The sequence below is a fragment of the Eulemur rufifrons genome, chromosome 23 (genome assembly GCF_041146395.1).
Source record: "Eulemur rufifrons isolate Redbay chromosome 23, OSU_ERuf_1, whole genome shotgun sequence".
NCBI classification, from domain to species: Eukaryota; Metazoa; Chordata; class Mammalia; order Primates; family Lemuridae; genus Eulemur; species Eulemur rufifrons.
In genome coordinates this window covers 16576743-16593897 of record NC_091005.1, presented here as the reverse complement: position 1 = coordinate 16593897, position 17155 = coordinate 16576743, and the positions used below count along the sequence as shown (strand labels likewise).

At 43.6% G+C, this 17155-nt stretch overlaps 1 protein-coding gene across 1 annotated transcript in view; it reads left to right on the top strand.

Moving 5' to 3' along the window:
• Positions 1-705: 705 nt before the first annotated feature.
• The window catches only part of LOC138373727 (GATOR2 complex protein WDR59), a 36831-nt gene continuing 20381 nt past the window's right edge, over positions 706-17155 (top strand). Inside the window, exons 1-5 of the mRNA XM_069456284.1 lie at positions 706-863; positions 8538-8587; positions 11333-11468; positions 14864-14949; positions 16041-16121. Of these exons, the coding sequence (XP_069312385.1) occupies positions 810-863; positions 8538-8587; positions 11333-11468; positions 14864-14949; positions 16041-16121 (407 nt within the window). The 5' untranslated portion in view covers positions 706-809. The remainder of the gene's footprint in view (positions 864-8537; positions 8588-11332; positions 11469-14863; positions 14950-16040; positions 16122-17155) is intronic.

The window sequence follows — 17155 nt, the reverse complement described above, 5'->3', positions numbered from 1 at the left end:
CCAAAACAAAAAAATTCTAGCAAGCAGCGTGGCAAATCTCTTCAGAGTTTAGCTTACTAGAAAACAGTTGGATTCTCATATCCATGTCTACCTTGGGTCTGTGGCAAGGTGTATCATGGAGCCTTTAGAAAACTCCACTGTACACTGGCGAGAGAAAGAATGTGAAAATAACTTCTTAGTATGATTATGAACTTTTTTTGGCTTTGGAGACCCCCTGGAAGGGTCGTGGAGACCTCCAAGAGTCCCTGGACACTTTGGGAGGCGCTGCCGTATTGTATGAAACAATAGCGCATTCAGACTTTTCAATATCTTGACGTCGGGCATCAGAAGAGCTATCTTGGGCTTGCATGAACATCATCAGGTTTTGGTTTGTAGACTGGGTCTGGGCGAATGGCAGCGACACCAGCGAGGAAAAAGCGAGGACCAAAGGCGCCTCCAGTTGGCCAAACCCTAACCTGCCAGCACTTCCCGGGCCATTCACGCGCAGCTAGACCTTGGACTACAACTCCAGGCAGAGCTAGCGGCAGGGGCGTGTCCACAGCCGCGAGGGAGCGTGGGAGGCGCAACTAAGTGACGAAGGCGAGAGGGGGCGTGCCTGGTTTAGGCAGGTACAGTGCCGCAATTGGAGGAGCCCGGAAGAAGGGGCGGAGCCTGTGTTTGGGTCAGCCAATGGTTTGCGGTCAGGCGGAAGGTGGGGGACGGGGCGTGTCGAGGGTGACTCGCGGGCTGCGTGGGGCTAAGGGAGCTGAGGGACGCGGGTCTAGGGGTGGGAGGGCGCCGTCTTGGGCCTCAGAGGCCGGGCGGGGGAGATGGCGGCTCGATGGAGCAGTGAGAACGTAGTGGTGGAGTTTCGCGACTCCCAGGTGAGCCGGGGGCCGAATGGAGTCGTCTGGGCATGCGCTCTCCCCGCTTCCCTTCCCCCATGCTGCTGCTTCTGTCGGGGAGACTACCGGGAGACCCCCAGCTGGGGCTGGGGAGGTGGGCAAGGGGTGACCGGGAGCACGGAGTTTTTTGATGACCGTTGAGGGGGGCACGGACGGGGTTTCGAGATTGTGCACGGGCATTCCCCACTCCTACGGGGGGAGTGGGGTCCTCCTTGGGTCGCTGAAGCGCCAGTGAATGTTGAGGGGAGGCTTCCCATGACCAGGGTCATGAGCGAGAAGGTGTCCGCTCGCCATGGCCTAGGGCTGCGCTTGGTGACTTCAGGCAAGTCGCAGAACTTCTCTGAGCCTCAGCGGCGTGCACTTACCCTTGCCTCCCAAGGTTTTGGGGGTGGATTCGGTGCAGCACTGTTTGCAAAGGGCCTAAGCAATTAAGTGGTTCCTGACGCTATGTTAATGGAAAATACTGTGTAGCGGATAGGAGTGTACACTGCCTGTGTTGCCCAAGTTAGAATCCTGTCGCAGCCCCTAAGCTGTCAACACTCATCAAACGTGTTTTCCCACCTGTAGAAGGGATATCATCGTACCTACCTCGCAAGATTGGCGTGAGGACTTTATGTGGTCATATGTTTAGAATGTGTGGCACAGTGACGGGCACACGTGGTAAACCTCAAGAAACGCTGGCCTTTCCTAGGGATTTTTACCATTTTTCTATACTATGTCTTCCATATGCCAGGCCTTGTGCTAAGCGAGTTATCTATATTTTCTTTTTCTACTCCATGAAAGAACCATGCAAGATAAGTAGGTGTTATTCCTTTTTTCCGAAAAGGGAAACAGATCCCTTTTTGGCTGATCCCAGTAACTTTGCTGATTCCTCCCGTAATGTGGCCAGTGGCATTGGAGTTTGGATTCAGGCTTCGACCCCAGGGCCCTTGTTCAGCTCGTTATACCACTTTCCTCAAGGTGGGTAGCTCTGAACCTGTCATACAGTCATTCCACAGTAAACATCATGTCCCTCTTTCCTCAGCATCTAGGACAGTGTCTCAGTGATTCTTTTTGTTTATTCAACAGATATTTACTAAATACCTTCTGTGTACCAGACTTTTACTCACTCATTTATTCAACAAGGATTTATTGAGTTCTTACCAGGTGCACACTGTGCCAGGCACTGTGTTGCTACTCAGGTGATTTATATTGGGGAAATCTGGATTACAATAAGCAGGTGGGGTGTTTCTTATTTCCTTAAAACTCCATCCCATCTTTGGCCATAAAGATGAATGAGTTTGCTCTGTGGTACACTCTAATAAGTAGCCCCCATGGAGAATTTGAGCAGCAGCACTTGGATTAAAGATCCAGAAGCACTTGGCACTGTCAGCATGGAGTCTCTGTGAGGCCTGCTCTCCCTAGGGAGGCGCCAGACTCCTAGGGAAAAGGAATCATATTCTTGTTACCCTTGTTGTTAATTGCTTTCACTGGGGACTAGGACAGAACAGAATCCTGTATTGTGCCTGTAAGCCTGCTAATTTAAAAGCTGCCAATCTGCAAACGCTTTAATTCTCACGGAAACCCAGGTAGTCTCACCCCTACTTCTTTCTAAAGATGTAATTGAAGAGACCCGCAGAGAGGGTGCTGACACATATATTAGGATGCTATGAAGTAGTAGCAAATAATTAAACCTCATCAGCAGTTGTCATAGTAAGGGAACAGTAAATTGGGTAATTTAACTGCCCTGTGGGAGTTTTTCTTTCTGATTTTTCTATTTACAGGGGTAGATCTTTGTGTGAATTAGCATGGTTTTGTGGTTGCTTCTGATGATTTGGAGGAGCAGGAACCCATTTTATTAACTAATTTATTAATGTAGAAAGAAAAATTTAAAACTTGTCATATTGCCTTTCTGAAAAGGAAGGCCAGAGTGATAAACTTTAAAACACTCCACATCTTTTAAGAAATAAGTTTTTAAAATTAAAGCTTTTAGATTTTTTTCAGGGGAAAACCCCAGCCTGAAGGGTACTTATAGTTTATACAAGTGTTACTTACTTTAAAAAACAATGCTTCGAGATATTACGGTCACCGATTAATAGTGAAGAACCTGTGCTGCTTGGTAACTACTCTGAAGTGGTCCCTACAATCAGTAAGTGTTAACACTAGAAGAAAGCTTAGAGGTGAACTTCTAGAGCAACACCATCCTGTAGAATTTTCAGTGATGGAAATGGGGCTAGTGTGACTGAGATATTGTTTTTTTAATTTTAATTTTCATTTATTTATTTAAGACAGAGTCTCGCTCTGTCACCCCAGCAGTGACAGAGTGCAGTGGCATCGTCATAGCTCATTGCAACCTCCAACTCCTGGGCTCAAGTGATCCTCCTGCCCCAGCCTCCCGAGTAGGACTACAGGCGCACACCACCCCATGCCCAGCTAGTTTTTCTTTCTTTCTTTCTTTCTTTTTTGATAGAGATGGGTCTTGCTCTTGCTCAGGCTGGTCTCAAACTCCTAAGCTCAAGCAATCCACCCTCCTCGGCCTCCCAGAGTGCTAGGATTGTAGGCGTGAACTACTGCACCTGGCCTAAAGGTGAATTTTTAAACATAAATTTGTTCATATCCCTCTCTTGATGAAAATCCTTCAGTGGCATTCTATGGTACCTAGAATAAAATACAATCCTTTATTTTGGACTATTGTGTGTACTAGTCTCTGCCCACTTCTCTGATCATTTCTGGTACCATATTTCCCCTCACTATTTATTTTACTCTTTCCCCCTACCATGATGTAAGCTGCAAGAGGATGGAGACTTTGTTTTTTTTTGGCTTCTGTATCCCTAGGCCTAGAATAGAACATGGTATTAGCAGGTGCTCAACAAATATTTATTGAATGAATAAATTTTAAAAATCAATTATATCAATTAACAATTTTGAATTAGGAAAAAGTATTTAGGTTTTCACAGTTCTTTTTGTTTTTCTTTTTTCCTTCTTTTTTCTTTTCTTTTTTTTTTTTTTTTGAGACAAAGTCTCACTCTGTTGCCCAGGCTAGTGTGCTGTGGTGTCAGCCTCAAACTCCTGGGCTCAAGCAATCCTCCTGCCTCAGCCTCCCGAGTAGCTAGGACTACAGGCATGCGCCACCATGCCCGGCTAATTTTTTCTCTATATATTTTTAGTTGTCCATATAATTTCTTTCTATTTTTAGTAGAGGCAGGGTCTTGCTCTCGCTCAGGCTGGTCTCGAACTCCTGAGCTCAAACAATCCACCCGCCCCAGCCTCCCAGAGTGCTAGGATTACAAGCATGAGCCAGCGTGCCTGGCCTGTTTTTCTTTTTTGAGACAAGATCTCGCTCTTTTGCCTGGGCCAGAGTGCAATGGCGTCATCATAGCTCACTGTAACCTCAAACTCCCAGGCTCAAGCAATCCTCCCACCTCAGCCTCCTGGAATGGTTTTCACAGTTCTTAAACTTCTATTTTAGAATAGTTTTAAGTAGACCTATAGAAAAATTGAGAGGATGGTAGAGAGAGTTTCCATATACCTCGTACCCAGTTTCTCCTGTAATTAACATCTTACTTACACTAGTATGGCACATTTTTTACAATTAATGGATCAATATTGATCATTATTAACACAAATACCTGTTTATGTCTTGTGCCGTTTTTTAATTGAGTCATCTTTCTTATAGATTAAGAAGAGTGTAAAAAGTTTTCTAGATTCTAATTGTATATTGGTTACATAGGTTGTAAATATATTCTCCCAGGTTGTGGCTTGCCTTTTTGTTGTCTTTATGGTATCTTTTTATTGTTGTTATTATTTTATTTTATTTTATTTTTAGGGACGGGGTCTCACTGTGTTGCCCAGGCTGGAGTGCAGTGGCTATTCACAAGCACAGTCAGGCACACTGCAGCCTTGACCTCCCGGCCTCAAGTGATCCTCCCACCTCAGTCTCCCAAAGCTGGGACTGTAGGCATATGCCACTGTGCCCAGCTATGTGGTATCTTTTGATGAACGGAAGTTTAATTTTAATGCAGTTAAATTTATGGATTGTGCTTTTTCAGTCTTTTTAAGAAAATTTTCCATATCCTAGGTTCATAAAGATATTCTCCAATATTTTCTTTTTTTCTGCTACCTTGAAATTGAAAATGAGGCATCTCAGCAGAAAGTATACTCTCTGCTGACCTGGTTGGTGACTTGTTAGTAAAATGTAGGTATGATAGCTTGATGTGGACAAGAAATTCTGTTTTGTTCATTGCTGTATCCATAGTGCCTGGCATATAGTAGAGCCTAACAACTCTTTCAGAAAGATAAAGATTGAGGACTATGTTTTGTGCTAATAAAAATCAAAATAAAACAAAAACAAAACCAAAAAAAACAACTTGGCAAATTTTTTAGCCAAGAGCAAAGAGCAAAGTTATAAATAGTTAAAAGTCTGTGTATTTTTCTGGACCAATCCAGCTTTGGTTCCTGTTTTTTCAGTTTCACTTAATGTTTATTTTGAAAACTATAGAGATGGAGGGACATCGTAGGGCTATTTTTGGTGAACGTGACGATGAAGATGTGAACACCGTGAGTTATTTGTTTTCTAGAAAACTTAATATAGAGATGCAGTGATGAATGGGGAAGAGCACAGTATAGCAAAGAGGTTATGAGTTTGGTGCTAGAATGTGTCTAGGTTATGCCACCAATCTACCATGTGATCTTGGGCAAGTTACTTCTTTTCTAAGTTTCCATGTGTGCACATTTAAGTATTGATCAGTTAATACCAATTTAATGTTGAATACATGTGGTGCTTGTTTTTCCATTCTTGTGATACTTCACTTAGCAGAATGGACTCCAGCTCCATCCAGGATAATCCTAGAGGTGCTAGATCACCATGTTTCTTGTGGCTGAGTAGTACTCTGGTACTCTGTGGTTTTTCTTTTTTAAATAGCTTCCCCTGATATGGTGAGTTACGATACTTTATTTGTAGTTTTGACTAATGCATTTTTCATGTCATTTTTGAATGCTTCCAGAATATCCCATTGCATAGATATGCATTATTTACTTGCAGATAACATAAAATAAGCAGCTCTGTGCATAAAACTCTTGCTATATTCTGGAGGTGGAATTACTGAACCAAAGGGCATGACTTTTTTATCCTATTTCCAGATCACACTTTATTAGTATTCTGTCACTGTACACCACAAATTTAGCAGCTCAAAATAACACCCATTTATTAGTTCACAGTTCTCTAGGTCAGAAGTCCAGGCACTGCATGGCTGATTCTTTGTTCAGCATCTCACAGGCTGAAATCAGGGTGTCAGCCAGCTATATTCATATCTGCAGACTTTACTGAGGAAGAATCGACTTCCAGGTTCATTCAGGTTGTTGGCAAAATTCAGTTTGTAGGGGTTGTAGGACAGAGATCTCTATTTTCTTGCTGGTTGTTATTTAGGGGTTGCTGTTAACTTCCAGAGACCACTTTCAGGTCCTTGTCATGTGGTCCCCTCCATCTTCACAGCCAGCGCTGGAGAATCTTCTTCATGTTGAATCTCTCACCTTTTCAGTCTCTGACTTCCTGTCTCTGACCTCTGGACCTAGATTTAAAAGGCCAATGAGATTAGGTCTCTCAGTCCTTCCTATCCCCTGAACATTTCATCAAGAACCCAAACAGAAGATCTGTACCCATTAAACAATAGCTCCTTATTCTCCACTTTCCTGTGCCCCTGGCAACCTCTAGCCTAAACTTTCTGTTTCTGTGAATTTGCTTTTATTAGGTAGAGTCTTACAAAATTTGTCCTTTTGTGTCTGGTGTACTTTACTTAGCATAATGTTTCCATGTTTCATCCATGTTGTAGCATGGATCAGAATTTCCTTCCCTTTTAAGGCTGGGTAATATTCCATTGTATGTCTTTAATACATTTGGTTTATCCATTCATCCATCAGTGGACACTGGGTTGTTTCAGGTCTCTATCTTAAGGTTGACTGATTTGGAACCTTAATCAATTACACCTATAAAATCCCTTCACAGCAGTACCTGGATTAGTGTTTGATTAGGGTTGAGTAGCAGGGAGAAGGTGTATATACACCACAGGCCCAGAATCTTGGGGGCCATCTTAGGGTTCTGTCTCCCACATCCCCTCCAGAAAGATGACACTGACCTTGTTGGTGGAACCATCTTGCCCTCTTTCGTACCATTAATCTATAAATTGCACAGAGGAGTTCTAGAAATGGCATCTCATTTCACCGCCTGCTTTTCCAGCTGGGCTTTTCTCTGCTCACGACTCTAAGTGCAATGAAGGATGCATATTAATCACTTTTCAGCCTCCAGTGAGAGTACTCTGGCCTCTTGTCCCCAATATCACCTATGGTTTTTTTTTGTTTTTTTTTTTGAGGGTGGACAAGTGTGAGAAACCTCTTAAAAAAGGTCAGTGAAGGTGAGGGAAAGAATTTCTGTTTACCATTTGTGATTTGATATTGTGGCAGAATGTACAAAATGGATTTTCTCTTGGAAAGAACTTAGAGCATTCAGTAACCAAACAGTGGCACAAACTGATGATGATGCCATGAGAATGCAGCAGGATTTGAACTTGTCCAAATAAAAGAATTTAGGGCTATAACTGCCAGGTTTAATCAGCCATGTACTTTGGCCTGAAGGCAGATTCTTTGGACTCAGTGCAGTCTTGTTTGGGAATCAGACATTGGATGCTAAATGGTTATGCTCCCTAGGAATTGGGAGACCTGGAAAATGGAAACCAGCAACATGCGCTAGAAACTTCAGATTGAATGTGAACTGGGCATCTCAATAACAAGCATATGACCTTGGATTCAGCAGGGGTGGTGTTTGAATATTGCCAGCTGCCATATGGCTTGAGGAGGAGTCCATGCCCTTTGGAAAGGCATGGGTATCTTGTATGTGTGTGTTGGAAGAGGATGTCCTAGGTTAGGTTTCACTTGGAAGAGGCTCTTTTTGCATAGTAGCTGCTGTTTTCTCTGAGCTAGTCAGACTCCCCAAGGGCTCCAGGACTTCATCTCCTCAATTTAGAATGTGCCATCCTGGCTGTGTGTAGTCCTGGTGTGAGGGGTAACAGATAGCAACTGCCCTGTTGTCAAAAGTGAATGTGTACTTGGAGGCTGAGGTGGGAGAATTGCTTGAGACCAGGAGTTTGGAACCAGCCTTGGTAACATAGCAAGACCGTGTCTTTAAAAAAATTAAAAATAAAGTGAATATGAAACTAGAAGGGATAGAAGTATCCATTGTAGGCTGGGTGGTGGCCCACACCCGTAATTCCAACACTTTGGGAGGCTGAGGTGGGAGGATTACTTAAGGCCAGGAGTTTGAGACCAGCCTAGGCACCATAGTGAGATCCCATCTCTAAAAAAAAATAAATAAATAAAAAATTAGCTGGGCATGGTGGTGCAGACCTGTAGTCCCAGCTGCTCGGGAGCCTGAGGTGGGAGGGAGAATCACTTAAGTCTAGGAATTTGAGGTTACAGTGAGCTGTGATCTTGCCACTCACTGCACTCCAGCTCTGGGTGACAGAGTGAGACCCTGTCCCTAAAAAAAAACACAAAACAGTATCCTCTGTAGAGAATTAATGATACTTGCTAGCCGGGAACTACCTGAGAGATGAGAAGAGGAAGAGCCTTCTCTGCCCTGAGCTGGATTTGCTGGCAGGACTGAATCTGTGTTCTCTCTCATAGGCAACTGCAATGTCTGTGGACTGTCTTGGGCAGCATGCAGTGCTTTCTGGGTAAGTGAGCTTTCAGAGTTTGTCTGCCATGATTTCTGGGGAAGAAACTGCTCATCAGGAGGTTTCCAGGAACTTGGAAAATATATCTAAGGATTATGATCATGGAGTTTAGTTCTGATACCCTGGTGACCTCAGGGGTACTAGTGGAGATTATTTGCAGTTTATTTTGTCTCTGTCCGAACAGGTAAGCAATCAAATTCCTTTGAAATTTTAGTGACTGATAGCTTTGTCTTGAAATTAGAGTTTTTTGTTTATTATGCAGACTCTTCAAGGATGCAGTCTGGTATCATCAGATAGCTACTAGGATTGAGGTAATCCACTACTGATGATGCCCCGGACATTTATTCAGTTGGCCTAACTGGACCTTGGTTTTCTTATGAAGGAGTTCAATTGCATCGTGAAGGAATTGAGCCACATACTTTCTGTAGTGTCCTCTAGCTCAAAAATGTTTAAGATTCTGGCAATGAAGGGCCATCTCTGCCTTTGCTAATATCCCTAACATTGTACCAATGTGATAACATTCAATGGTCAAGGGTACCCTTCTCTTCAAGTTGCTCTGGGTTACAACCCTTACCTCTCAAAATCACCTGCATTTTCTTTAACTTTGCTGTTTATTAACCCATTTACAAATCAGTGACCATATTTTCTTTTCTGTTAGTTTCATTATTTTATTTTGAAATTGTGTTTTAATTTACGTTCCGTCCTACCTCTGACCTCCTTCCCCAGAGACAAATATTGATACCATTTTCTTGTGTCATATTGGGTGCATAGGTAAGGAAAAATTGGTATCTCTCCTTCCTGTCCCTAGTTCCTTACTCACTTTTTAAAAAACACATTATTGAGATATAATTAACATACCATACGGTTCGCTCATTAAAGTATGCAAATCAATGGTCTTTGGCGTATTACGTTATTAATTTCCTACTCATTTTTAAAGCATCTTTTTAAAATTAAGGCAATATGTGTACATAGTTTAAAAAGTCAAGTTGCATTATAAGGCTTCTCATCCACCTCCCTCTACAGGCAGTCGGGCTTTATTTAGCTTTCTTTACTCTAAGTCAATTACCATTTGTCCATCTGCCTTTCATTTCCTCTCTCATTTTCCTTGTCTTTGTGGGTTTTTGTCTTTTTTCATTGCTCTTAGTTTGGTGGGTCACTGGGGGAATGAACATAAACACATATGTTCAGTCAGGCATGTTCACCCTAAAGTGCCCACTTTCTGCTGTTCTTACATTTGCTCTATGAGGTCTCTGGACTCTCCTATTGATACACACCCCATACGTGTATCTCGTAGCCTTGTACTGTTTTCTTTCTAATGGGAACACACCGGCCGGCCATCACAGGATCGGGTGATTCCTTTAGAGGAGGCCAGAGGTTCTAGATCTTTGTTCTGCACTAACTTTCTTAGAAGTCTCCTAAGTTCTGTGAAATTGTATCTTCCCTGGGTTTTTCTTCTCTCTCAACCTTCCCTCCTTAGGGTGTCTGCTTCCACCTAGGGTTTTACATGCTATTTCCTAGCTCTTCTGAGAAGAGACTATTGATCTTTTTCTTCATTTTTGAACCTTTCTATCCTCATTCTTATTCAGGGGCTTGGAGTGGTCTCTAGAGAAAAAGCAGTAGTTGATGGCTAGGGAGATGTTGATTCACACAAGGATTTTTTTTTTTTACTTAAAGTAAGAAGAAAATAGGTGAACATAGAACATCCCTGTTTTCAGATCCTTTATACTGATGTCACCTTGAACATTATTGGCACTTAGTATGTTATTTTCATTATTCCTTTTTTGTTTGTTATCATTTCCCCTCCTGATAGATTTAATTTAGTTTCCTTCACCGGTAGTCAGCCTGCAGGGGACTTTGAGATTTTCTGTAGGATTTTGACTTAGTGATAAGTGATGCGTTTAATTTAACACACATTTGTTGAGTGCAGAGCACTGTGCCTAGTGAGATGGGGCAGTGGTCCCCAACCTTTTTGGCACCAGGGACTGGTTTCATGGAAGACAGTTTTTCCACTGACGGGGTGGGGGTGTGTGTATGGAGCTCAGGCGGTGATGTGAGCTATGGGGAGCAGCTGTAAATACAGATGGAGCTTCGCTCGCTTGCCCGCCACTCATCTTCTGCTGTGTAGCCTGGTTTCTAAATTTTGTGGAAGACAGTTTTTCCATGGACGGGGTGGGGAGAGTGGGGGAGGCAGAGATCAGGTCGTGATGTGGCCTAGTTCCCAAGTGGCCATGGACCAGTACCAGGCTGCGGCCCAGGGGTTGGGGACCAAAGAGGTATGGCATACAGAGATATTCAAGACATGGCCCATACTCCAAACACTTAGTTAAATCAGGAGTAGAGCCTTAGCATTAGTAGTCCTGCTACAGAGATACATGCAAACCATGCAATGGGAATAATGTGGAATGAATTAATACTAGTCATTAATCCTAGCTGGGGGATTGGGAAGGGCTGGGAGAGGGGCAGAGTGGAGCTGAATCCAGGGGAAGAGGTCAGGCTCTCATGGATAGACATGGCAGGGAAGGCCATCTCTGGAGGTAGACTGTCAAAGGGATACTGCCTGCCTTTGCCTAACAGCCAACTTGAGTTACTTTTGTCACTTGTATGCCTTTCAGAGTAGATGAATGTCACATTTATATCTGGGGTTTTTTAGAACACTGCTTGCAAACTGTATGCAATTCCAAATGTGCTTTTCTATCTTCATGCTAATGCTGTCATATTGTTATAATGTTGATGTCGTTTTCCTAGACGCAGATTCTTATACATCGTTAATCTAGATGCCCCTTTTGAAGGTCACCGAAAGATCTCTCGCCAGAGCAAATGGGATATTGGAGCTGTGCAGTGGAATCCTCATGACAGCTTTGCGTACTATTTTGCAGCTTCGGTGAGTTCATTCAAGGAGTACAGGACAATGCTTTTAAATGTGTCATCTGGGGCTGGCAGGTCCATGTCGTGTGTAGAGAAGAGAATTCAATCCTTATTGCTCAGTTGGAAAAGAGGTTTGGATGGTTCTCTTTGACAGAGGCAAGTTACAGATTAAATCCAGGTGGAAATGTTTCCTGGTGCCATTGTTGTCAGGCCTTGTATTTCTAGACACTGAATCCAGATTTTGAAAAGGAAACAGGTGGATGCCTCCATTTCTGTGCGTGGTGAGAACCTGTTTTCATCAGCAGCTATGTACCTAGCCAGTGGCCGAATGGTAGATGACTTTGAAAGACATTCTAAGCACAGTAACTGGGAAGCTAGTCTGGGTTGACCTTCACTTTTGAAGGAATCAGAAGACTCCCTATACCCTTGTGCTCAAAGGAAGGCATTCTTCTTCAGTTGGGACTCATTAGATTTGTTAACCCCCTCACATTTTATGTGCCTGTTTATATGTGAACTTTTCCAGAGAAAAAATGTGTAAGTTTTATTAGTTTTTCTGAGGGATTCATTAGTCAAAAAGATTCTGGACTGGATCATCTCTGGCATCTTTCTCCAAATTCTGTATCATCATGCTATTCTCCCAGAACAATTAGAGATCTAAACCTTTTGCTCCTTTTGCGCTGGGCTGGAAGGAGAGTATTTGAAGGAATCCTTCTTATTAACCAGAGGTGGGACCATTCTGTATGCTGGCTGGATCTGTTCTCGTCAGGAACAGCAGTCTGCGGAAGGAAAGCATCTGAGCAAAGAGAGAAGAGCAACTTTGTCAGCTTGAGGAGGAACAAAAAGCTGCTTTCCCAGTCATTTCCAAAACAGGATCTGACTTTAGCCATGGTTGTCTGAGCTGGCACTGATTTTCCAGACTATTGTGAAAGAGAAAGAGAGAGTCACTCTACTGCCTTTGCATTCTTTGCCTCTTCTTGGGGGTTAGAAAAGAGTTCTTTTTGTCAGCTTATACTCCTGGGCCCTTAAGCTCCCCTCTCACCCTCTGGCCTTGATCATTTAGTCCAGGGTTTGCCGACCTTGGCATGTTAGGCCAACCGTAATTCTTTCTGGTGGGGACTGTTCCTTGTTCCTGTGTGTTGTGGGATGTTTGGCAACATCCATGGCCCCTACCTACTAGATCCCAATAGTATCCTCTCTCCCCCTTGTTAAGACAACCAAAAATGTTTCTAGATATTGTCACATGTCCCCTGGGAAGCAAAATCACCCCTGATTGGGAACCAGTGATAAAGGCTGACTACTCAGTACTTGGCCTGAGTGGATTAACACTGCATTTGTTCAGGAGCGGTAAGGAAGAAGACAGCCTTTTTTGTTTGTTTTTTGACAATTAATCTTTTTTTTATTTGGAGACAAGGCCTTGCTCTGTTGCCCAGGCTAGCGTGCAGTGGTGCGATAGCTCACTGTAACCTCAAACTCCTGGGCTCAAGCCATCGTCCTGCCTCAGCCTGCTGAGTAGCTGGGACTATAGGGGCATGTCCCCAAATTGTTTTGTAGAGATAGGGTCTTGCTGTGTTTCCCAGGCTGGTCTCAAACTCCTGGCCTTAAGTGATCCTCCCGTCTCAGTCTCCCAAAGTGCTGGGATTACAGATGTGAGCCATCGTGCCTGGGCCAATTAATCATTTTGCTTTCTTTTTTTTAAAATCTTCTGCCCTTGGACATCAACCAATTAATCATTTTAAAGTGAACAATTCATTATCCCTTACTATATTCACTATGTTGAGTATGAAATGGTGCCTTATTATAAATTTTTGATTTACATTTCCCTAATGACTAACGATGTTGAGCATCTTATTTGCTTTTTGACCATTTATATGTTGTCTTTGGAGAAATGTCTGTTCAAGTCCTTTGCCCTTTTTTGAATTGGGTTGTTTATATTTTTGCTGTTGAGTTGCAAGAGTTCTTTATTTATTCAGGATATTAGACCTTTATATGATCGATGATTTGCAAGTATTTTCTCCTGTTAGTTGTCTTTTCACTTTGTTGATAATATCCTTTGCACAAAAGTTTTAATTTCGATGAAGTTCAATTTATCTATTTTTTTATTTTGTCATTCTTGGTTGGAAGGCAACCTTTGAGAAAGAGCTTTAGAGTTAGGCACATCTGAGGTCAAATCCTAGTTTTAACATTCACTGTTTTATCTTGAGCTCAACTTTCTGAGCCTCAGGAGCTCATCTATAACGTGGGTGATGACAGGACAGGATGGCGGGAAAGGTCAGAAGTCAGATTTATTAAGGTGCCTAGTACATAGATAGGCACTAGCAGACCCTCTGGAAGTGGTAGAGAATATTATTATAAATTGAGGGGACTTTTATTTTCATTGCTTTTCCCATTAGAAGCTATTTTGAATTGTAACCTTTTCACAAGAACCTTACCTATTTAGATTTGGAAACTGGCATTTCAGGATAAAAATCTCAGAACTTATACATCTGACTATTTTTGAGCTAAAATGAAAACCTGTTATATCTGTCAGTTCAGAAATTATTAAATGGCCTCAGTCTATTAAATTGTTCTTAGTCTATTAGTAATCTTTATTGACTTTCAGTGTGTTTCATAAACTCATGATATTTAGGGAGCCTTTGCTGTTTTGTTGTTTCTAAGTGAAGTGTTCTTTGATGGAGACTTTTGGGTTTTTTTTTGTTTTTTTTTTCCTCCCCACCTCCCAAGACACTTGTTTTGCTTCCTTTTTCCTATTGTAGTTTTGGTTTCTTCTAATCCATTTTCCCTGTCTCTTTCTGCTCAACCCTTTAAGAAATTCCATATAGGCATACTTCAAAGAGTCTTATGTAATTTTGCCTTCTAGATCACCCTCTTGGTGGTATTTCTCTTTTCTTTCTTGTGTACCTGTGTTCCTAAAGTGTGGGAGGTGGACTCTGGGCATTTCGTAATGGAAAGGGTGAGCTGAAAATCACATCTAGTATGGCAGTAGCTGGAGAGACAAGTGTGTGACCTTCGGGGGTCGGGGAGGAGGTTGGGAACATCTCCAGAGCCTATAAATGTGCTCAGGAGTGCATCTGTACTTTCAGTTCAGGGTGGGTCCCTTTTAAGACAGTATTGCCTTTCCATTTTGAGATTCACAGCCCTACCTACTGAGCTGTGGGTAGCTCAAGTTAATGCTAATTACACTTGTTTCTGATGGGTTTTTTTAGAAAGTTCAACCTGAAGGATCTCTGCCATGCAGCTTGGCTTCCGCATGGCTTCCTCTTGTCTGCCTTAACCAGATTGGGGTGCGAGCATATATTCTGATGTGCATGCTATGCTACCCGCTACCTTCTTTCTCTTGCTTCTGTTTTTTTTTAATCTTTTAAAAATTTTTAAATTGTTTTGTCCTCTCTCATTTCCCTTGTTTCTTTTCAGAGTAACCAACGGGTCGACCTTTATAAGTGGAAAGACGGCAGTGGGGAAGTCGGCACAACCCTGCAAGGCCATACTCGCGTAATCAGGTAGGCACAAGTGCTCCCACAGCTCCTTGGCCTGTCTTGCTTTGTCACAGTCCCTTAGGGAGTGAAACAGGGATGCCGTCCTCACATGGCTTGACCCTCTGGGTTGCATTGGCCCTGGGCGGCCAGTGAGTCATTAATATCCACTGGTGAGGAACACAGTGAAGAGCGATGGGAATTTAGGAAGCATCATCGTGTAGCTGTTGACCCCAGTCCCAGGAGATGCTTAGACAGATGCAGCCCAGTCCAGAGTAGAGGATTAGAGCTGATCTTTGCCACAGGAGGTAGAGGAAGTTATGCAGCAGAACCCCCTGGTTCACGATCAGCAGCGCCCAGGAGCACATGGAGACACCAGGGTGCAGCCCTCTGCTCTTCCCCAGCAACGGTGGGTTACCACACAGCTCCTGCAAAACACTTAACCAAATGCACATTCACCCTCTACTCAGGCCCTCCAGTTGGCTTCCAGAGTGTTCTTTGATCCACTCTTTCCCTGGGTCATGTTTGTGGATTGGGAAAAATTTTTCTGGGGAGTAGCAGCGGGGAGGGCAGGGGGCGAAGCTGACCTGGAAGAGACGGGAAATGTGAGACATCTGGGCCTGTGCAAGATGTTCTGTGGAGTCACTGCCTGTCTAGGGACGAGAGCACGAGTGGGGCACCAGGGGCCTGTCACCCTCCTTGAGAGCTGCACAGCAGTTTGCTGCTGCTTAACAGATGTTGAGTTCACCCAAGGTACCTGTGGTGGAGTCTGATTTAGAAAATGATAACTCAGAGATTACTGTGCATGTTTGTCCTTTGTTTTGTCTGTTTATTCAGAGAGAGAGAGAGAGAGAGAGAGAGAGATTGTTTTAAGTTGAAACGCTCCATTTCTTTTCTGGGAGCAGGTGATAGTGTAGCTGGTAACCACAGGGCGAAGGGCCTGAAAGTTTCCTTCCATGTTCAGTTAACTCTTGTTCATTCCCAAAGAACTTGGGAGATTCCCAGCCCATTAATGATGGCATTCTGAAGCCACTGGTAACTAGATTTGCTAGTGCTTTGGAACTGGATTCTGAACTTTTTTCTTTTCTTTGCTGTTCTGTTTATTCCTTTTGTCCCAGCGACTTGGACTGGGCAGTGTTCGAGCCAGACCTCCTGGTTACCAGCTCTGTGGACACCTACATCTATATTTGGGATATCAAGTAAGAACAATTAAGAGGCACAATTTCTTGGCTGTGGAATGATTTGGAATGTTTATTTTAGAGATCAAATGTCTTAGTTTGGTTTCCCCTGGATACAGACCCTGAGATAAGGATTTGAGTGCAAATATATCATTTAGGAGTGAAAGAAACCCTGGTGGAATGAAGAAGAGAGGCAGGATCAGGATCCCAAAAATAAAGGGAGCATTATCCACTGGGTACATGGAGCAGGTTGAGGGTAGTCTTGCTGGAGAGTGACAGGTGCTAGTGTGAAACTCCCCATCACAGGAGTCCCACCCAGGGCTAAGGAAGTGGGGTACTACACTGTCAGTCGTTGGTGAAGCCTGCCCCCAGGGGTCTTAATTCCCTGGCACTCCAGCCCTGTCACGAAGGTTTGCAAAGTGGGCTTCAGCAGTCTGGGAAATCCCTTTGGCAAAGAAACAGAGGTGCTGGCATTTGGAATGTGAGCTGGAATTTACTGAGGTGGCAGGTGATGATGGTGGGGGATTTTGACAGGGCATAGACACACCTCTGAGGCAGCAGGCAGTGCTAAGAGACACATCTGCTCAGGTCTCTACTCTTTGTGAGGCTTCAATTCCCCATCTGTAAAAGGGCCCTAATGACCGCCTGTAAAGAATACAGGGACACCCAGCCGAGGGCCCAGCCCGGCATAAGGCTGTAAATGTCTATTCCTTCTCCCACTGGAGAACAGTGTTCCCTGTGCTGTAGAGTTAGAGAGCACTGCTCTGAGGGGTAGGCTGCACACTCTCCCAAACCCAGACCCCCTGTGCTCTAACCAGGTCACTCTGCTTCCTTCATGACAGTGGCTTTGTGATGTTTTCACTGAAAGGTGGGATGGTAGGCCGAAGATAGGCCAGGTATTGGGTGGAACAGACCATTGAGAGGGGCTCTTCGGAGGAAGGGTGCGTCCAGCTGACTCCACCAAGCATTGCGCATATTACAGATGACCACTTCAGAGATGTTCGGCCTAAAGTCACTGCTAGAGAGGAGAGCACAAAATCCAGGGGAAGCGAAAG